The sequence below is a fragment of the Manacus candei genome, unplaced genomic scaffold (genome assembly GCF_025592945.1).
Source record: "Manacus candei isolate 608988 ecotype Guabito, Panama unplaced genomic scaffold, ASM2559294v1 h1tg000080l, whole genome shotgun sequence".
Lineage (NCBI taxonomy): Eukaryota > Metazoa > Chordata > Aves > Passeriformes > Pipridae > Manacus > Manacus candei.
This window is the reverse complement of record NW_026138128.1, coordinates 271,789-285,978: the sequence shown is the minus strand read 5'-3', so window position 1 is coordinate 285,978 and position 14,190 is coordinate 271,789. Positions and strand designations below refer to the sequence as shown.

Here is a 14,190-nt window from a genome sequence, read left to right as displayed (position 1 = left end):
AGAGGGCACGTGGGCACGGTAATTCGTACCCCTGTGGGTGGGGGAGGCTACTGGAGGTGCCCAGAGAAGCCCTCCAGAAAAGGAGGGGGGAGCTGGCTGTGAAGGGGGGGCAGCCAGGGCTGCTGCTCCGTGCCGGCTGGTTGACCTTGGAAGCCGTTTGCCAGGCCTGAATAAAGCGACAATAATCCTATTCACCTTTTAGCCTCATTTCCTAAGGCAACAAAGCACATGCCCTCTCCGCGTGCAGTCCCAGGTGTCACTCAAGCCCTGATCCCATTTGCACGACTCCAACCGGGGGGAAGTTTTGCTCATTACCCCTCTGATGAGCTTTGTGCTGGGGGGGCAGGAGCCTCAGGCAGGCGGTTTGCCAGGGCCTCATCCCTGCCCTAGCCCCAAGGCTGCTCACCCCATCCCAGCGGGGGAAGGCAGCCGCAGTCAGTGCCCCAGGCTGGAGTGGGGCGGGCTGGGAGCTCACCTATCCCAGCCCCTCTCGGTCTGTGGGCTCAGGACACACCCAACCCGGATCAGAGGAGCTGAGAGGGCCCCAGGCACCCACTGTGCACCCATCAGGTGCTGCTCAGCACAGCGGGGCACTGCCCGGGCAGGTCTGCTGTCTGCAGAGGAGCAGGAAGGGAAGCACCTTCCCAGTGCAGCACTGGAGGGTTTGGCCCAGGCCAAGAGACCATGTGTTGGCCGCAGGTCTGGGGCAGAGGCACCTAACATTGCACCCCTCCCTCCCTGGGAAGGGCAAAGATGCTCTCCAGGCCAGAGGCAACCCTGCCCAGATGCTCCTGCCTCCTCTGCAAGGTGGGAAGAGGGTTGCTGCGAGACCCACGCTGCCCTGAGCCCTGGGAGAGCAGCCAGTCCATCCTGCCACAGCTCCATGCGGGGGCTGAAGGGCAGGAGCTGGTCCACGTCTGGCATGGAAACCCCTGGAACAGACCAGGCAGAGCCTCGCCGATGTACCACAGCCTTCCCTAGAAGAACTTTATTAAATAGTTTCCAAAAAAACAGAAGCAGAAAGACTCAGCATGACCCTGTCCCTCCCAGCTAGTCAAAAACTACAAACAGACCACCCCCGTGCCCCCAGTGCTGGCAGCTGCTGGGCAGAAACTGCCTGGTGCCCTACGAACACAGCTCTGGCATCACAGGCAGGGGAGGCAGGAAGGTCCCACAGGGACAGCCCAGAGGGCTGCAGAGTGAGCCCCAAAAGGTGTTGAAAATCACACAACGCTCACATGCTGCCCCCCAAAAAGCAACCACTCACTGCCACCACAAGCCCCCCAAACCACTCCTCCCCCACAGGGCTGAAGAGGAGCTGAACATGCCCAAACAAGGGGCAGCCAACATCAGCTCTGGCTGTCACTCCTCAGCTAGAGACACCAGTGCCCCAGTTTCTGTGGCTTTGTGAACACCCCTTCCCCCGCCTTTGAAGTTCATAAAATAGGGGGTTTGTTTTTTGCTTTGCCTACAAAGACAGTGATTTCCTTTGCAACAGCAGAACAGTCTCCCTGCGAGGTAGAGAGTTAATTTCAGGGCTGACAGATCCTAAATTCAAACCCGTTTGTTCTAGTTGAGGTAAAATTCAGTAGTTTATAGTAAGTTTTGCAATGCTAGAGGGCCATCAAGATTCCTCATTGCCAGAGTCATCCTCATCACCATAACAGCTCTCTGCTTCCTCCTCCATCTCATCATCCTCATAATAGTCATCATAGAAGAGGTCTGAGCCCTCATCTGAGGCTGGAACCTTGGTCTTCACACAGTACTCTGCCAGCGTGGTGGGGACTTTCACACCGTCCCGCTCAGCGTCCAGTTTGGTGCCCAGCACTTGCTTCCTGGAGGGCGAGAAGTGAGGGGTGAGGACAGAGCTCTGCACCGCAGCCCTCCAGATCCCGTGTCCCACAGGATGCCAGCCCAGCCAGCACTGCCAGGCCTGGCTCAGCACACACCTGATGATGTCCGTGTACTCCCGGTCCTTCCCTTTGCTCTCCTTCCACTTGCGGTACATCACGGAGGCGTCCACGTTGGCTGGGGAAAACGTGTTGGGCTCATTCAGCAGTGAGATCACACTCAGGAGAATGGTCCTGGCATCGAGAAACACAGGCAGGTCAGAGCCAAGGCGGGTCAGCAGCCACCCACACCCCAGCAGTGCCAGCAGCCCCGTGTCCCAGCAATGCCACTGAGTCCATGGGCTGAGAGAGCCCTGTGCTGCCCACAGCAAGGGAAGGTCCCAGTGAGGAGGAGCAGGCCAGGCAGGGGACACCAGCACATGGGCTGTCGGGCTCACATGCAACCCACACAAGCTCTGCCTGTTCTTCAGCAAAGCCCACAGCCCAAGTGCCTCCAACAGCCCCCTGGAATCTCCTTCAGGCTTTGGGAGCAGAAGGCCGTCCCCATCCTCCCACCATCCCACCCCTGCCCTTAGCTGAGCCCCCCACCCGCAGCCCTCACCGCACGTTCTGGGTGGGGTTCCAGCGCTCCGATGGCAGCTCCCCACTCTGCGGGTCGTCCACAGGTGGGTGGAGGATGGAGATGCAGACATCACCAGTCTGAAAGCACAAGAGAAACAGAACCCTCAGGAGCTGATGCCCCAAGCACCCTTCAGTAGCAGCTCCTCACTCACTCTTCCCTTCGGCTGAAGCCACGTGAAGCAATCCCAGCTGTTCCTTCAGTCCCAAGGAAGGGGCACCAGAGTTGTTGCCGCAGCCTCAGGCCTTGGGCTGCCAGCACCACACGGGTCAGGCTGCCCGATGCTGAACACTCCGTGTACCCAGCACAGCCCTCCTGCACCCCCTGTGCCCAGGGCCCCGGGGCCTGGCACGTTGCTCGCCCTGCAGCCACTCGTGGCACAGGCACGACATCCCCATGGGCTGAGCGTGGGAGCTGTTGGGCCTGGGAAGCCTGGCTGGCCTGGAACCTGCACTGGGACAGCAAACGGCTGTCGTGAGCTCATTAGTGGCATTCCCAGTGCCAGGCAGTCATTGCCAAAGGCACTGAGTGTCCAGTGCCAGACAAAGGCTGGCACTTGCATCCAGTGTCATTACAATAGATGCACACATGTCCACTGCCTGTCCAAGACTTTCCTTGCTGTCCTGGGGGACCTACCTCATAGATATTGGGGTGCCACATTTTGGTTAAGAACCTGAAGGCAGGAGGAGAGTAGGGGTAGTCGATGGGAAATCGGAGACGAGCCTGCAAGGAAACAATAAGGAGACATGAGGAGACCAGCTTGTGAGAAGGAAGGGACGGAAACCACAAAGCTCCTGACAGTTCTGGGAAAAAGGAACCTTTGCCAAGCCCAGATGGGCTTCTGTTGGCCTCCACGCCAGCTGGCTCCGTAAGCAGGACACCAGCCCCAGGGGCAGGACAGACACCGGCCCTGCAGGTGCCCTCTCACCACACAGAGTGGGGTAAGTGAATGGGCTGTGAGGGTTGTCAGCTCCTTCCCCACCATTCTGCCCAATACCCTCCTCTCCAGCAGGGCCCACCCACGCTAACCTGGTGCTCTCCAACACGGAGGGACCAGTGGGAGCCGACAGGGCTGATCCAGCACGGCCTCAGCACCTGGAGCCAGCCAACCCCCAGGGCTGCTGTCCAGTGGCCATAGCTGTGCCACTGGAGAAAAGGCTGTTTACCCTTCAGAGCTCAGGGGAAGGAAGCATCAGGTGTTTTGTGCTCTGATTAACACATCAAATGTCTAAAAATAGCCTGTCACTGCTGAAAAGAGACCAAGTCCAAACTGGCTGCAGCGCGAAGCTCGGGGGCTAAAAATAAAAGCACGTGAAGTTCAGGCTGCAGCCCAGGGCTCCGGCAGCCACCGAGGGCTCCTTCCGCAGCCAGCGAACCCCAGGGGCTGAGGCCAGGCAAACACAGCCTCACTGTCCACCCCTGAGTGAGGAGGTGAAGCCTGAGGTGGCACAGGGACTTAGAGCAACGTCCCCACGGCCCCCAGAGCTGCTGCCAGCACCAGGCGTCCGAGAGGACGGGGGCAGCTCCTCCCTGCGTGGCAACGTCCCTGAGACTGATTCAGCTTTCAGCTGTTTCCAGGCCCTGGGAACAAACTTCCAGATTGAGATTCAGCTGCTGCTCCCAAAACAGGCAACAGCCAGAAACAAACTGTGAAGGTTTAAAACACACAACAACTCCCTGAACGTTTCTTGCTCCCTCAGTTCACGTACCAGAGAATTTGGACAGTAGATCCATGAAGGGACAGTGGGAACCACTCTGGTTCTGCCCAGCAGTGGGGGAGTAACCCGGGATTGCTCTTTACCCATGGAATGAGCCCCATTCAGCAAGGTAACTGCAGACAACTCTTTGGATGCTTCTGGAACTACAGCCTGGACAACAGCTCACGGCTGCTCATGGATCAGGGCAGGAGACAGAGACACCTGTCCCCCTCCTCGCCACCCTGATCATCCTGACCCATCCTGGGCTCCAGCCCCCCACCCTCCCGCCCTTCCAGGATCCGGTCCCAGCACAGGTAACCCCGGATAGCAGCGGGTCTGTCCCCATACGTGTTCCTGCCTCGTCTCCCAGGCTGGCCGTTTGTCCCTGAGCTCCACAGCGCAGACAGAAGTGGAAAGGGGGAAAAACGCAGCGGGGGCCACGTTCTGTGTGTGGAGTTTGGGCAGCCCAGGGCAGTGCACATGCACACGGGGACACTCAGCCCTGCGCTGGGCTCCAGCCAAACAGCTGAACGTCGCAGAATAATCCCCTTTGTTGTGTCAGAGGGGATAAGAACAAAACCCACAGAGGCAAAGGGGGCTGGGACAGCAATAACCCCGCTCTGCCATGCACTAACAGGCTGGAGGAGATTCAGCCCCTTCGCTCTCCTCTTATGCAGAGTCTCACCAGCACCTTTAGTGCTGACTCTGGAGAAGCTCTCAGGCACACAACAGGAGCACGAGTGGCTAAAAGCTGAGAGTTCAGAGGGTCTTATGCCAATTTCAGTGAAGAGATAAAACCTGGCTCTGAAGCATCAGCTATGCATGCCCAGGAAAACAAACACAGCTGACCCTGGGTGACTCACCCCGCACATCCCCACCCTGACAGCAACAGGATGAAAACACAAGAGCTCGGTGGAGGAGGGAGGATGAGAAAGAGGAAGAAAACAGCCACCCAGGTTGCACAAGACCTGGGAAGAGCACACACACATCCTGCCGAGAGGGACTGAGCTGTCAGGCCACAAAACGCCTTCTCCCACCTCAAACTCCAAACGAAACCACGAGACACACTCTCTGCCCAGCTCTCAGCTCCCCCCGGGGCTGGGCCATCCGTGCCTGCACCCGAGGGACCTTTGTCTCTCCCTCCGGTCTGGTGGCGATGCCCTGGATCCCCTCCAGGAAAGGGAATATCAGCCACCCAGAGCTTGCAGTCCGGCACCCACAGAGCCCCCGGGGGGCCAGACGCCCCTCACGACGAAGGGGACCCTCACCTAGTTTGGCAGCAGCCACCTGCGCACCAGCTCCCATCCTCCCCACAAGAATACCCCGCAGCCCCAGGGACCCCGCGGTGTCCAGCAAAGGACCCCGATCTCCCTGGCCCTCAGCACCCCCTCAAGGCCGCGAGCAGCCCTGTCACGCCCCCCCACACCCACCCGAGACACCCTCACAGGGTCTCCCCACTCCCGAACCCCCTCACCCTTTCCCAAGGCACCCGGCACAACCCACGACACCACCTGCTCTGCCTTCGCCCCCTCGAGCCCCCGCTCCCCCCGGCTGCTCACCTTGAAGTACCCGCCCTCGTAGTGGGTGTCCGGGGGGCCGAAGATGGCCACGTCCCAGGTGTACAGGTCCCCCTCGTCCACCAGGGTGACCCGGAACCCCTCCACGGGCTCCTCCTGCAGCCCCTTCAGCTCCAGCAGCAGCGCCTTCTGCGAGCTGGGCACGGGGGGCCGCGCCATGGCGGGGCCGGGGCTCGGCGGGCCGGGGGGGCCGCTCTGAGGCGCGGGGGGGGGCGGGGGCTGTGCCGGCGGGGCGGAAGGCGGGGCCGCCCGGAGCTCCGCCCCTACGGGCACCGCCCGCCAATCAAAGCGCGCTGCGGGGGCGGGGCAGGGGCGGAGCTCGGGCCGGGATGGCGGCGGGGCCGGGCCGGGCCCGGCGCGCCCGGTCCTGTCGGCGCTCCCGGTGAGCGGCCGTGCCGGGGCTCTCGTGGCTCCTGGCCCTGCTGGCGTTCCTGGCCGCCCCACCGAGCAAACCCAGCGCACGTGCCGGGGTCCCTTCAGCGATCGTCCGCCGCCCCGGGGCTCCCTGGGACACCGGATCCCGGCCCGGCCGACAGCCCCGGTGCGACCGTGCAGCCCCAGGTCAGCGTTCAGCAGTGACTGCACCTGTCAGCCCGCGGGTGTCACACCCTGTGTGATACTACACCGCTCTGCCAGGGAACCGGAGCAGAGGCTGCTCCTGGCACAGCCCCAGCAGAATGATCCCTCCAGTGCCCGTGGCTCACACCTCCCCTCGTGTCACATCCTGTCACCTGTGCTTGGGTCAGGAGCCAGCCCCAGGTCCTGCCCCCACCCAATACAACATCCCAAGCCTGTGGGGATTCTCCAACCAGCCCTTGCACTCCAGGTGCTCCACAGCCACACCAGCCCCCAAGGATGGAGACTGCCCTGTGCTGCCAGGTGGTAAGAAACTGGCCACTAAAAAATAATAAAAAGATTTAATATCTTACAGCAAACCAGCAATTGCACAGTATAAATAACAAAAAAAAGTTCAAATAAATAACCCCTGGCCTGACACACAGCTGGTGCCAAAGCAAACCCCGTCCCAGGGGAAGGGGATGTGTCTTGTCCAGATATGATGCTCACGGAGCTGTCCCAATGCAGCCATGGCCCAGCTTCGTTCCTTCTGGCTTGATTCACTGCCCAGAGCTGCCCTGCAGGTCATAGTCCTCGTGCCAGTTCTGGACAACACCTGAAAGGGACTTCCCAATGCAGCTGGGCCAGAGGAGCCATGGCTGGGCGAGGTGCTGTGAGTAGGGGCACAGAGCTGCTGAGCACAGTTCCTGCTGAGCAGGAACAGGGGAGGGGCACGGAAATGGGCAATCTCTTGTCGGGTAAACCCAGGCTCTCCAGCCAGTGCCTGACCAGCCCCCCATGCTCACCGTTCAGCTCAGTGGGGTCAACAGCGGCCACAGCCAGCGCTGCTCCCATTCAACATCACTCCACAGGCTTCACCTTTGCAATGAACAGCGCGGTGGCTTTCCTTAGGAACTCCTCCCTGCTCATGGATGAGCCGAGCTTCCTCTCCTGCAGCGCCCGATCCATGGCCAGGGCTAGCCCATCGGGGCCCAGCCGGGAGCCCGCCTCCAAGTAGCGGCCAGGCCGCAGGCCGTGCCCGGCGCCCAGCGCGTCCTCCAGCGCCCGCAGCACAGCCTGGCACAGCCTGGAGTCCGCGGAGCCGCCGCCGCCCAGCACGGCGAACAGCGCGTCGGCCTTGGCCGCGAACTCCAGCAGCACGCAGCAGGTGAGGACGCCGTAGCGGAACACGTCGAACGGGACGGCCTCGTGGTCGCGGCAGCGGACGCGGCGCAGCAGCGCGGCCGCCGCCTCGGCCGGGGCCGCCCCGCGCTGGCAGATGCGCCGCAGCAGCTCGCTGTAGAGCCGCCCGTCCACGCCTGCCGCCCGCCGCCGCCCGCCGCACCCCAGCACCTCGTAGGCCGCGCCGGCGTTGCTGTCGAAAGCCGTCCTGTCGCGACAGGGCACAGACACAGAGAGGCGGCCTCGCTCCCCGCCCCCGCCGCCCCCCGCCGCCGCCCGCCGCACCTGTGCGAGTGGTGAGCCAGGCGCACGTACCACAGCGCCCGGGCCAGGCGCTGCGGCGGCCCCGGGGGCTCCGCCGCCGCCTCCGCCGGCACCAGCCGCTCGAAGTACTCGGCCAGGAAGGACACGGGCTCGGCGGGCCGCGCCTCCAGCACCTTCAGCAGCGCCTCGCGCACCATGGCCGTGACGCCGGCTCGAAGCAGGAAGTCCGCCGCGCTGTCCTCCGCCAGCCCGCCGCCCCCCGGCGCCACCCGCCCCGGCTCCGCCAGCCCGCTGCCTCCCGCCGGCCCCTGGGCGGCGGCCGCCCGCCGCTTCTCGTACGCCGCCATCTTGGAGCGCGCTTCCGCCCGGGCCGGAAGGTTCCGCACAGCCATCTTGCGCACTGGCAGCCAATCGGTGGGCAGGAAGGCAACGCGAACGCACCGCCATTGGGCGAGGCCGCGCAGCGGTCGCCATCATGAGTAAGGGCAAGGGAGCTGCCCTGTCAGTGGTAACGCGGGGGGCGCCGCGGCCGCCATGTCTAGTCCGGGCAGGTGCCCCGCCCTTGGCAACCGGGCGGACGCCGCCGGTGACCCGGGGCCGGTGAGGGGCCGCGAGGTCGGGACTGAGGCCGGGACCGGGACCAGGACAGTCCCAGCCCAAAGGACGCTTGCTCAGGGCTCGAACAGAAACAGCTCTTTATTGGAGTACCGCCCACCCCCCGCCGGCCGAGCTCACGCTCCCCCGGGGGCTCCCTCGGACCCTCTGTCGTGGCAGAGGAGCGGCCGTCGCGCTCCCGCCCATCGCAGGTTCCGGGAGCGTCGGACCAGCCCAGTGTCCGGTGCGAGCTCGCGGGGATCAGTCCCGGGAGCATCCCTGGCCCCGTCCCTGTGACACCGCTGCTCATCGCCCTTCCAGCCCCTGCTTCCCGGCTGCAGGCACAGCTCCTGCTGCTGCTTCTTCTGGCCGGCCAGGGGCCGAGAGAGGCCAGCAGCGGACAAGGGGATGGCAGGGACACGGCTGGGGGGGTGGGGGCATCCGTGGGCTGCTCCCGCTCCTAGGACAGCTCCCACCGAGATCTGAAATGTTTCCACAGGCGACGAGACACAACGGCAGTCACGATGAACCCCAGCAGTGAGGCCGCTGCCCCTGCAGCAATGGCGGGGCTGGAGCTGAACGAACCTGCAGACACACGGAGCTGTAACCACAGCAAAACCCCAAGGGATGAGCAAACCCCCCCAGCACCAACTGTGGCACCGGTACAAGGGGCTGCAACCCCATCCAAGCGATGGGGGGCAGGGCAAGGGGCCACAGACCACCACTCACCATCCACAACCGTCAGCTCCAGGCTGACTCCCTTGGCGAGGTGGCCGAGCAGGACACACTGGTAGTGGCCCTGGTGCCAGGGCTCAGCGTGGTCCAGCCACAGCACGGAGCTGCCACCCACGGCCTCCTCCCGGTACTGAGAGAGGGCAGCAGGGGTCTGCAGCCAGTGCACCGTGGCATTCCCGGCACACTGCGCGTGGCACTCGATGCGCAGGGCCCTGCCCCGTGTCCCCGTGGGGGGCAGCGACCAGATCCGCAGGCTGCAGGCGGGCACTGAAGCCACAGATGGCCCTGGGCCCATCGTGCCAGAGCCAGAGAGCGTGGCAGCAGCCACGGGACTGCCTGTGACAAAGTCCCGTGTCACAGCCCGCTCCGTGGAGGAGGGTTCGGTGGCAGCAGCCAGCTCCAGAGTGGTCCCAGCATCAAGTTCCCGTGCTGTGGTGGGATCATGTGTGGGGACACTCGGCCCTGGGGGCAGCACTGTGGTGGTCACGGGCCCAGCTGTGCTGGGGCTCCTCACGGAGGTGGCTGTGAACACACAGCAGCATCAGTCACAGGTGGCCTCACTGCAGCCCCTCCACTCTGAGCACAGCAAGTGGGAGCAAATGGGCACTGGCAGCAGGGATGGGGACAGGGATGGGGATGGGAGATTCGGGAATGGTGCAGAAGCAGGAGCTGCTCCTGTTCTGGCAACACTACTCCAAGTAGCGCAGGGCAGTGGAGGTTGGCTCCAGCAGACGGAACACAGGCGGGCCGTGGTCCCCAGCCCCTCCTGGCACTCACCCCCAGCACTCGCCACCACAGATGCCACCCGGGTGAAGGTCTCCTGTCCCACGCGCAGCGTCACCTCGCACCTGAACTCCACCCCTTCTGCCACCTCTGTCCCACCCACAGGCAGGGTGGACACAATGTCATACAGCTCCTCATCGGTCTCTGAGGCATCGAAGTCTGTGTTCTCCAGAGCCTGGTGCCCCCGGTACCAGGTGAGGGCCAGCCCGGTGACGGGGTGCACGCGCGCGGCCGAGCAGCGCAGGCAGGCGGGGTGCCCCGGGCACAGGGTGTGAGGCACTGCCTCCAGCTGCAGTGTGTCTGGGAGGGCTGCAGAGAAGGGGCAGAGCTAAGGGTGATTTTTGGCAGCAGAGCCCAGGAGGGAGGAGGCTGCCTCGGGGATCCAGGGCTGCGCCAGAAGGTGGCGAGGGACGGGCTGGGGAGCACTTACCATAGACCTTCAGTTCAACGGTTTGCTGGTAGTGCCGCCCGTGGCAGCTGCCCTGGCAGATCTTCATGCCCTCCGTGGCCACAGTGGCTTGGCTGATGTGCAAGATGCTGTGGGTGGGGAAGGAGGTGATAGTCCCCAGGGCAGTATCCAGTCCCCTCCACTCCACCGTGCCCCCTGCGCAGGCCAAGGAGCAGTTCAGTTCTGTTGAGCCCCCAAACGGCACCACCGGCTCCCGCGGTGTCACCACCAGCCTGTCAGCGGGGCGCCCTGGGCAGGAGGAAACCGCAGGGTGAGGGAAGGGGACAGTCACCAGAATCCTGAGCACCAGGACGGGAAGCTGCAGCAGCAACGGGGGGGACTCGGTGACAGTCGGGACTCAGCGTGGGGAGGCCCCGGGGCTGCAGTACCAGGGGCAAAACAAGGGGAGCAGCAGTAGCAAGGCCGGGCAGCGCAGTGGGTTGGGGGATAGGGCTGCACTCACCGCTGCAGCCCCACAGCGAGCTCAGGAGGAGGAGGACAGGAGCCGGCTCCATTGCCTGCAGGGCAGCAGCAGGGGTGGTTTTCCTTCCTTTCTATCCTCCTTCCAGGGAGAGGGTGCCGCTGGCCAGGGCTGTTGCCTTCTGGCCGCCAGTCCCATCCTCAGCCCTTCTTAAGCCCTGTAGGAACCGCCCCCATGAGCACCGGTCCTGAGGCCCCCACGACTTCCAGCCTGAGGGGTATTTCCAGAGGGAGGTTTCGGTTTCTGATTTTATTCCAAGTTTGGCTCTTGCACAACACCCAGCCGAGGGCCAAATCAGTAGTCCCAAACCCAGGAGAGCCCCTGGCCTGAAGGGTCCCCGTGTGGTTGCAGGGGTCCCCATCACCCCACCAGGCATCTCTGCACAGGCACCTGCACCCCAGGATGTGGCTCAGATCCAGCTCCATCCCCGGTTCTCAGGGGCTCCATCACCCACCCAGAGCCCTCAGAAAAAACAGCCCTTCCATGACCCCAACAGCTGGGATGAGCTGCAGGCTGCTGGGGACATGTGGCTGTGGAAAGGGCCCTCCCCAAAAGCAGGACCTGGGACCCTGGTCAGTCCTGCCAGCAGCTGCATTTATTCCCAGAACAGGGTGTTTTCAGGGATGGAAGCAGGTGTTCCTGATAGGGTTGGTCTCGTGGTACAGTGTTACCACATAGAAGGTGTTGAACACCCTGCATTTTCCAGCCCCAAGACCCTGGCACAGCCACAGTGCCTCTCAGGGCAGGTCTAGCATCGCTTCCTCGCTCCTGCCCAGCTCCCCAGGAGAGATGGGTCTGGTTCTGACCTGTCCTGTCCTGCCACGCTGCAGCCAAGGCCAGGGAAGGTGCCAAAGGGCTGAGGGAGGCACGAGCCCAGCCCTGCACCTCCTGTCATGGCAGGACCTGGCCATTTCCCGTCTGGGAACTCTCCAGAGAGGCAACTCTGGGCACTTGGCGCGCCGTGCATCCTTTCAGAAGGTCATGTCATTAATCCTCCGAGAGTCCAGGAGGCCTCTGAGCAAGGGAAGTGCTCTGTAAACACCCACCACCGAATATGCACACTCAGCCCGAGCAGGTGATTAATGGCCCTGGGGTTTTTGTTCCTTCCATCCTGTGTTAACAGAGCCACTTCCTGGACTTTCCAGCAGCCACCAGAGCCTCTGGCCCAGCCCTGGGACAAGCCATGGCCAGGGCTGCTCCCACACTGCCAGGCTCTTCCCAACAATGAGACTGAGGACCTTGAGGACAGAGACGTTGTGCCAGGGCTTCGCCTCCCACTCCCACCCACATGATAAGAAAGTCCATGAATCAGAGTCCGAACCAGAACTGAGCACTTACAGTGTGACCTTCTCTTAAAAAGCAGCTTTCCCAGACCTTCCTGGACCTCAAAAGATTGACAGTTACCAGAAAGCTCAGCACCTTGTGCTGCACTTCCTCAGGTTTGGGGCTTGCAAGTGCCTGGAGCTGCCCCAGCCACCGGCACAGGGGGGCAACACAACTCCATAACTGGAGTTATGGAAACATGATAAACCTCCAGCTCCACGAGGGCCAGTTCCAATGGCTCAGCCATCGAGCCAGAGGGAGGGCAGGGGACTTGGCCCAGCTCAGAGTGACACAGCAGAGCCCCCAGGGCAGCCCTCGCTCACCGAGCCCCTGAGCAGTGACCCACTGCAGCCCCCACTCCACTGCCCTCTCCTCTAATGGACTCGGACCTTCCTCTGGCCCAGAGGTGCACAGGAGCTCCTGGTGCCCCAGGCACAGCCGAGAGAGAGCAAGAGGTTGCGTGCACAGGGTGAAAGGAGCACGCCCAGGCTCCAGGACAGGAAACCTTTGAAGGAATGAAGGGAACGATTTGAAGGAATGGAGAGACTCAGAAGCCTCAACACCTTTCCTGGAAGCCAATTGTGCTTCCTCCCACAGGGCAGGAGTGGGGCCTTGTGCCGGGCAGCACTCGGTCCAGAGCCATCGCTCAGGAAGCAGAACAGTTCAGTGTGGAGACACAAACCACTGAGGGACAAGGGCTGGCTCCGGGACAGGATACCTCCGAGCCCCTCAGGCCGGGGTGTAGCCCCAGGCTGTGACCACTGGCACCAGAAGGGTCGAGGCTTTGCCTCTGCCCCAGGGACCATCACGCCGATGGGGGGAAGGGTGGCCACAACCTCCTGTACTGCAACACAAGCCCTTTGTTCTTCAGTGATGCCAAGTGAGAAAAGCTAACGGTTCTCTCTCAAATAAAGATGAAAACAATAAAATAAAAGCTAGTCTAGTCCAGAGGAAATAAATACAGAAGCAACAGGCTGTGTTAATGGCTCATGTTTCCAGGATATCAGCCATCAAGCACTAGCCCCCATCCCAGAGCTGACTCAGATGTGTTTACACTTCTTGTGATTAAATTGTTCAGTCAGGACCATCCTCAGCCACCACAAAAAGTGTTTATGGGAGTCAGATAAGATCTAAATTAAACCTGGCTGGAAGTTTAAACAATAGAGTGGGGGCTGCTAAAAACCAGTCCAGGAGGAGTCTCCAGTGGGGCAGGTGGGAGCCAGGGACCTGCTCCCCATCTCAGCCTAGGGAAGGGGCTGGCAGCCCCAACCTAGGTGACCCAAACTGGCCCCAAATCTTCACACCACTCACAAAGGTCAGGCCAAGGGCTGGGCAGGAGCTGCCTGGTACTGCCAGTGAGGGAAGGAATCAGGACAGAGACCTTCAACACAACAGGAAAGCAGCAGTTTAATAAATAATCCATCAGAGGGAGAGATTAGCCAGTTCCAAACACAACCTGAACCAAAATAAATACATTTTATCGTTAGCTTAAAAAAGAGACACACGAACGCACGCGATGGGGAACTGTGAGAGAGCAGAGGTGGGACTCGGCCCATGCCCACACTTTAAAGATACCACAGCTGTCAGCAGCCATTTGAGTGCAGAGAAAGAATAAAAACAGGGAAGTAAAATGTTACTACTTTGCAAAATTAATGGCAGAAGAGAAAACAATGGTGTAACTCAGGTTTTTAATGCAACAAGATCAGTGGCAACTCACTTGACCTGTGGCCGTTAATGCCGGGACTGCAGACGGGCAATCAAGCCGACTTTTGCCTTGTGTTTGGGCATTGCTGTTACCATCCTGAAATGTAAGTCCCTGCAGACAAATCCTGGGAATTCTGATGTTAAACAGCCAGGCTCAGACACTGCACAGCAGATCAAGGGGATTTTAAGAAAAGACTCTTTTTAAAAAGTTGCGTTTTCATATAAAGTAAAAAAAATTGGCAAAACTAGTTGAATGCTCCACACAGCCTTTGCAGACTCCACGTGGGATGCTGTGGAAGTACCGGCCCTTCAGAATGAGACATTCTTCATTTGGCTCCGGGAACTTCAGCTCTGGCACCACTTGGCCCAGCTCCTGCT

At 61.5% G+C, this 14,190-nt stretch overlaps 3 protein-coding genes and 1 long non-coding RNA gene across 6 annotated transcripts; 1 reads left to right on the top strand and 3 right to left on the bottom strand.

The window, feature by feature from the left end:
• Positions 1–963: 963 nt before the first annotated feature.
• CDC34 (cell division cycle 34, ubiqiutin conjugating enzyme) lies at positions 964–5,958 on the bottom strand. The gene is made up of 5 exons (XM_051811002.1): positions 5,726–5,958; positions 3,106–3,192; positions 2,452–2,549; positions 1,950–2,084; positions 964–1,835 (listed from the first exon to the last, which is right to left on the bottom strand). The coding sequence occupies exons 1-5, from the start codon at positions 5,900–5,902 to the stop codon at positions 1,625–1,627; spliced, it is 708 nt and encodes a 235-aa protein (XP_051666962.1). The 5' UTR covers positions 5,903–5,958; the 3' UTR covers positions 964–1,624.
• Positions 5,959–6,645: 687 nt separating this feature from the next.
• Positions 6,646–8,106, bottom strand: TPGS1 (tubulin polyglutamylase complex subunit 1). Of its 3 annotated transcripts, none has more exons than XM_051810980.1 (3): positions 7,766–8,098; positions 7,178–7,688; positions 6,646–6,969 (listed from the first exon to the last, which is right to left on the bottom strand). In XM_051810980.1, the coding sequence occupies exons 1-3, from the start codon at positions 8,089–8,091 to the stop codon at positions 6,859–6,861; spliced, it is 948 nt and encodes a 315-aa protein (XP_051666940.1). In that variant the 5' UTR covers positions 8,092–8,098; the 3' UTR covers positions 6,646–6,858. The 3 variants fall into 3 exon arrangements, 2 of the variants coding, with proteins under 2 accessions (XP_051666940.1, XP_051666941.1); XR_007908250.1 differs by having other exon boundaries at positions 6,845–6,969; positions 7,105–7,688; XM_051810981.1 differs by having other exon boundaries at positions 6,646–7,688; positions 7,766–8,106.
• A 163-nt stretch (positions 8,107–8,269) lies between these two features.
• Positions 8,270–11,917, bottom strand: MADCAM1 (mucosal vascular addressin cell adhesion molecule 1). Its single transcript, XM_051811020.1, has 5 exons — positions 10,768–11,917; positions 10,287–10,553; positions 9,851–10,165; positions 9,068–9,595; positions 8,270–8,923 (listed from the first exon to the last, which is right to left on the bottom strand). The coding sequence occupies exons 1-5, from the start codon at positions 10,817–10,819 to the stop codon at positions 8,799–8,801; spliced, it is 1,287 nt and encodes a 428-aa protein (XP_051666980.1). The 5' UTR covers positions 10,820–11,917; the 3' UTR covers positions 8,270–8,798.
• LOC127481584 (uncharacterized) lies at positions 10,512–13,944 on the top strand. The gene is made up of 2 exons (XR_007908261.1): positions 10,512–10,575; positions 11,909–13,944. It is a non-coding gene; the product is annotated as an uncharacterized LOC127481584 (long non-coding RNA).
• Positions 13,945–14,190: the final 246 nt, after the last annotated feature.

Excerpts from the sequence above, each read along its gene's own strand:
- CDC34 (XM_051811002.1), bottom strand. The coding sequence starts at position 5,902 with ATGGCGCGGCCCCCCGTGCCCAGCTCGCAGAAGGCGCTGCTGCTGGAG. Across the intron at positions 3,193-5,725 it reads ACGAGGGCGGGTACTTCAAG|GCTCGTCTCCGATTTCCCAT; the intron begins GTGAGCAGCCGG and ends GTTTCCTTGCAG. Across the intron at positions 1,836-1,949 it reads GAGTACACGGACATCATCAG|GAAGCAAGTGCTGGGCACCA; the intron begins GTGTGTGCTGAG and ends CTCGCCCTCCAG.
- TPGS1 (XM_051810980.1), bottom strand. The coding sequence starts at position 8,091 with ATGGCGGCGTACGAGAAGCGGCGGGCGGCCGCCGCCCAGGGGCCGGCG. Across the intron at positions 7,689-7,765 it reads CTGGCTCACCACTCGCACAG|GACGGCTTTCGACAGCAACG; the intron begins GTGCGGCGGGCG and ends CTGTCGCGACAG. Across the intron at positions 6,970-7,177 it reads CCGCGCTGTTCATTGCAAAG|CACCTCGCCCAGCCATGGCT; the intron begins GTGAAGCCTGTG and ends CCCTACTCACAG.
- MADCAM1 (XM_051811020.1), bottom strand. The coding sequence starts at position 10,819 with ATGGAGCCGGCTCCTGTCCTCCTCCTCCTGAGCTCGCTGTGGGGCTGC. Across the intron at positions 10,554-10,767 it reads CTCGCTGTGGGGCTGCAGCG|GGCGCCCCGCTGACAGGCTG; the intron begins GTGAGTGCAGCC and ends CCTCCTGCCCAG. Across the intron at positions 8,924-9,067 it reads GGAGCTGACGGTTGTGGATG|GTTCGTTCAGCTCCAGCCCC; the intron begins GTGAGTGGTGGT and ends GTGTGTCTGCAG.